The 5,140-nt window shown below is 53.5% G+C and overlaps 1 protein-coding gene across 1 annotated transcript in view; it reads right to left on the reverse strand.

Moving 5' to 3' along the window:
- kcnd2 (potassium voltage-gated channel, Shal-related subfamily, member 2) overlaps window positions 1–4,217 on the reverse strand; it is a gene marked incomplete at both ends in the record, with an annotated part of 46,742 nt that extends 42,525 nt beyond the window's left edge. Inside the window, 1 exon segment of the mRNA XM_080518385.1 lies at window positions 3,106–4,217. Coding sequence (XP_080374511.1) covers window positions 3,106–4,217 — 1,112 coding nt within the window.
- Window positions 4,218–5,140: the final 923 nt, after the last annotated feature.

The following is a 5,140-nucleotide window of genomic DNA, read 5'->3' on the forward strand; positions in this document are numbered from 1 at the left end:
GACAGCTCATTAGCATTTAAAGGGACAGGCACAGAATCGGCTCGTTCTCAGTGCTGCTCACTGGAGGGACTTTTACACTGAATTTGAGGAAATAAACTTCGGAAACAATGTTGTTGGACCTCCGACACCTTTGTGAGGAACTATAACATGGGACATTCTAAAGGGGACTTTATATTGGATAAAAGAAGGTGGCTTGATGTGGAAACCCGCCTGCAGCTGGTAGGGGAAAAAAATTAATAAATCTCATCGCCCCAATCTGGAAATACCATGCAGTCTGCCTAATGAGCCTCTTCATCAGCTCCTCCTCCTCCTCCTGTCAAAAACATGCATGCAAAAAAAACCCCACCCGCAGCCTTGGAGCTGTTGAACACATGAAAACTGGAGCTGCAGCGTTCGAGGGGGGGAGTCGAACCGGGCGCCATCGTCCGTGCTCCGCCGCTCCTGGAAGGTGTCTTCATTACTGAGCCCATTAAAAATAATCACTGTGTGTTCAGAGCGGCTAATGCGTTCATTTAATTAGCAGCATTAGCGGCGTTCATCCCGCAGAGGGAAGAAGAGGAGGCCATGACGGGGGGAGGGGGAGGGGGGGGGGGGGGGTGAAGTGGCGAAGCAGGGCGCTGAACTCTGAACACTGAAATGTTGGAACGGAACCGGCGACTCGGGCATGGAAATCAATGTGAGCAGCTCCGTTTCCGATCTGTGATCGACTTTGTGCTGCGTGAGGAGCGGCTTCCTGCTTCAACACACACACACACACACACACACACACACACACACACACACACACACACACACACACACACACACACACACACACACACACACACACACACACACACACACACACACACACACACACACACACACACACACACACACACACACACACACACACACACACACACACACAGTGATGGAGAGTGAGTGATGGAGAAAACAAAAACCCAAAACGTCCTGAATTGAAACTTTCAGTCAAAGGACAAACAAATTTGGATTTAACAGTTCACCAGAAGAAAAGTTGCCCTTCTCCCCCTTGTTTCCACGGAGATGGAGCATTTTCAAAAAGCTCCACCTTGGGACCGGTTTTAAAAACCTCGTGTTGTCAGTGGCTCCGAGCACTAATGTCATGTAAACAAGACGCCCAAAAAGCAAAGGAAGATTTCCCGTTTTCAGCGCCTCGGTCTGTCACATGACCGTCAATCTGGAATAACCTACCAAAACATAAACGCTCAAACCGGACACTTTTATCAAAAAGTCTCTATATTTAACATCGTCAGTGTCATACATGATAGTCAACAGCTTCTAACGTTTCTGCTCGTAGTAATAAAGGAACAGAAATGCTTCAGGGACACGTTAACAAGGACAGTTTGAGAAGATTGAAGCTCACAGGTTGAGTTTAATTGTTTTTTTTCTCTCTCTCTCTTTAACAGTGTGTCTGAATGAGTGATCGTATCTGCTGCAGGTCCTCCACCCTCACGCTTCACCTGCCTGGAGAACCCGAACACGTTGATTAGTGCCGACTCGGTGAACCGGGCCGTGTTCCCGTGTCGCCAGAACAACTGGCTGCGCCGTGTGTTCATTAACGCGAAGCGGTGCGGAGCTCAGAATCTCTATCAGAACACACAGGCCGGGTTACAACCTGGCCTTTAATCTAGCCAATCCCTCAGTCTGGTCTGGCAGGGTTCAAGCCCGACAGGCTTGCAGGTAGCATGTGGATAAACGTGACCGGTGGGGGGGGGGGGGGGGGGGGGGGGGGGGGGGGTTCGTCCACGTCTCAGGTTCAGCCGCGGGTCACGTGATTTAATAATACATGTGTGTTTGTGCTGGACTGCAGGGTCACACGGCTGTAACTGGAGACACACACACACATACACACACACACAAAGAAGGAAGAAACGGCACGTTCATATTGAATTACATTACTACCAAAGAAGTTTTCAGAGATTTTCCGTCTGTTTTCCTCCTGTGGAGTTGCTGGTCTGAAATGACGCTAATAAAAGAGGATAATTATGGACTGATGAAGTGCAAATCACCACAACTTTCTTACACACACACACACACACACACACACACACACACACACACACACACACACACACACACACACACACACACACACACACACACACACACACACACACACACACACACACACACACTGGTAAAAACCCTCCAACCAGTAGCAGCAGGGTTCAGCACCACGGACAGCGACACACTGAAACCAGCCTCTCCTGCTTCTTCTGCTTCAATATTCAAAGTCTCAACTTGGAGCGTTACCAGATGGGAACAGAGCATTCTAATAACAACAACAACAACAACAAAAACCAGCTCATACATTCACCAACACACTGATTCTGGTGACCCCCCCACGGGGTGACTTCACGCCCCAGGATGGGAACCATCAGGTGTTGAAATCAAACATTTATACCCAGTTCAGATTAAATCCTCTTCTTCACATTTACTGCTGGTTTTGTAGTTATCAAACTACCAGTGCTCCACTAATGACCCCCAAGCAAACACTTGTGTTAAATAATAATAAAGCAACATTGTTCACACCAGATCATTAAAAAAAAAATCTTTTTTTTTTTCACAAACCCGCTCAAAACCTGTTAAGCGTGTTAAACCTGTAGGCGGCAGTGTAACGACAAGCGTAAAGCATCGGCTCCAGCGTTTGTGAGTGTAAACACAAACAAGCCAGTGTTTACACAAATGTCAAAATAAAGCAGTATTGTCTATAGAAGCTGTAATCACAGGTCAAACTGTGACGTTCAACTCCGTCACCCTCCGAGTTTCTACACGCGAATGTTTGCAAGTGTTTCCAAATCTCCACTTCGGAGTTTTCAGATATCATCATTTTCAGTGACTTGTCGATACATTTACCTATAAACAAAAGGCACAAACACTGTTTTTACTATGTGTAAAACTGGCCCCCTTGAGTGCAAGGCGACAACTTTAATGGCCTTCAGATGTGGGAAATTTCCCAAGGTCCTTGTTCCTCCCAAACACATACAACAGTAAAGCCAACCAAACTAACTCTCGACTCCGCCCATTTTTGGGGGGATTCGAAGCCCCGCCCACTTTACGCACCCGTTCAGCATCACCTACCCCAGCGTTGTCATGGTGACGATGGTGTACCAGAAGGCTGCGGGGATGGAGGTGAACTTGCTGGCGCTGGATCCCTTCTCTGCGTAGAACATGACGGTGGCGAAGATGATGATGGCCATGGTGAGCGAGAAGAGGAGGAAGCCGAGCTCCGACGCGCAGCTCTTCAGCGTGTAGCCCAGGATGCGGAGTCCGGCGGAGTGCCGCGAGAACTTGAAGATGCGGAAGACCCTGAAGACGCGCAGCGTGACGAAGGCGCCGCTCACGTCCTCGTTGTCGGTCATGACCAGGCCGATGTAGTAGGGCATGATGGCCACCACGTCGATGACGCTCATCACGCTCTTCACGAACTTGTAGCGGCTCGGCGCGGCCATCAGGCGCAGCAGGTACTCCACCGTGAAGATCATGACGCACGCCGTGTCCAGGCAGAAGAAGGCCAGCGCGTAACGCTCCCCGCACGACATCTCCTTCGCCCGGCTGTGCGCGGAGGCGCACGGCACCGTCTCCGCCACGTTGGCGAGCACCGACACCGCGATGAAGAAGCCGGTCACGTAGTAGAAGACCAGCGCCATGGTGGAGGTGTGCGGGTTCTCGAAGGCGCGCCACATGGTCTCGCGGAAGCTCATGTCCGGAGGGACCTGCTCGTTGGCCGGGTCGGCCTCCTCGTCGTCCTGGATGCGCTCCTGGTTCTCCCGCCGGCGGTCCTTGTACTCCTCGTAGCAGCAGTCCCCGATGATCTCCGGGATGATGCCGAAGAAGGCGAGCTCCTCGTCGTACGCGGAGATGCACTCCTGCCGCGGGTAGTGCAGCTTCCCCGTGCGGTAAAAGTTGAGGATGTGCCTGAAGATGTCCGGGTCGCGGTCGAAGAAGAACTCGTTGGTCTCCTCGTGGAAGAAGAAGTCGCGCTCGGTGCTGCCCAGCAGGGTGTCCGGGTACCGCTCCAGCGTGTCCCGCCACGTCTGGAACCTGGTACCGCTCACGTTGAGCACGATCAGCCTGTCCTGCGTGCGCTTCTTCTCCTTCGGGGGCACAGGCATGGGCGTGCTGGCCACCGGCATCCAGCCGATGGCCGCCGCGCGGGCGAAAGGCAGCCACGCCGCGACTCCCGCTGCCATGCTGCCGCTGCTGGCGGGGGTACCTATTCGGAGGCTCGGCTCACGGGGGAGGTGCGGGAGGAGGTTCAAGGAATCCGAGAGGACATCCAGGGAGAGCGCAGAGCGCGCAGCAACAGCTCGATCCAACGGTTTATCCAGAGGTTGTTCGATTTTACGCACCAAAGCGACGCGTAAAAGCGCAAGGGAACAAATCCAAACGTGCTCAGTTTGTCAAACTCTCCTCCAGCGACGCGAAACTCCGCAGAGCTCCACTCTGTACTTTAAACCCGCACGAAGAACCACGGATTCTCTTTCCCAGCAGCAACAAGTCTCAAGGGAACCATGCGCTCCGCTCCCGGACCCGGAGCTGCTGCCGCAGGCATGCTCCGCACCGGGTCTGCCGCTGGAGTCGCCCGTAGAGTGTGCCCCCCCCCCCCCTCTCCTCCCCTCCCCGCCTCCCTAAAAGACTCAAACTGTGATGGAGCGGTGCCGTTCCGGTAGCAGCTGCGGGGAGGCGAGCCGAGCTGAACCGAGCCAGCCAGCGGCGCGTAACGCTGTTCTTTGCTGGGGAGGGAGACGCGCCACCGCGGCTCGTCCTCCCGTCACACAGGTGCTGCTCAAAGAGACGCGGAAACCCTCTCTCCTCCTCCTCCTCCTCCTCCTCCCTCACTCCTCCTCCTCCTCCCTTTCCAGATGGGGGCGTGTCACCGGAGAAGCCCTTCAGTTCCCCAACTGAGTTTCTGCCGTTTTACGCGCCGGGAGGCTCGTGTTCAGAGGCACAAACCCGCCGCACGTCACACGTCAACGGGCTCTTTTGCTGTTGTGACACAGGGTGCGTTTGGTGATCATCACCCCCCCCCCAACCCCCTCGGGCGGTGACAGCAGGCGTATTCTGCGCGCGCGTCCGACAGGTGGAGCAGATTGGGATTTTTTTTTTTTTTTTT

This window comes from Blennius ocellaris (genome assembly GCF_963422515.1).
Source record: "Blennius ocellaris genome assembly, chromosome: 22".
Classification (NCBI taxonomy): domain Eukaryota; kingdom Metazoa; phylum Chordata; class Actinopteri; order Blenniiformes; family Blenniidae; genus Blennius; species Blennius ocellaris.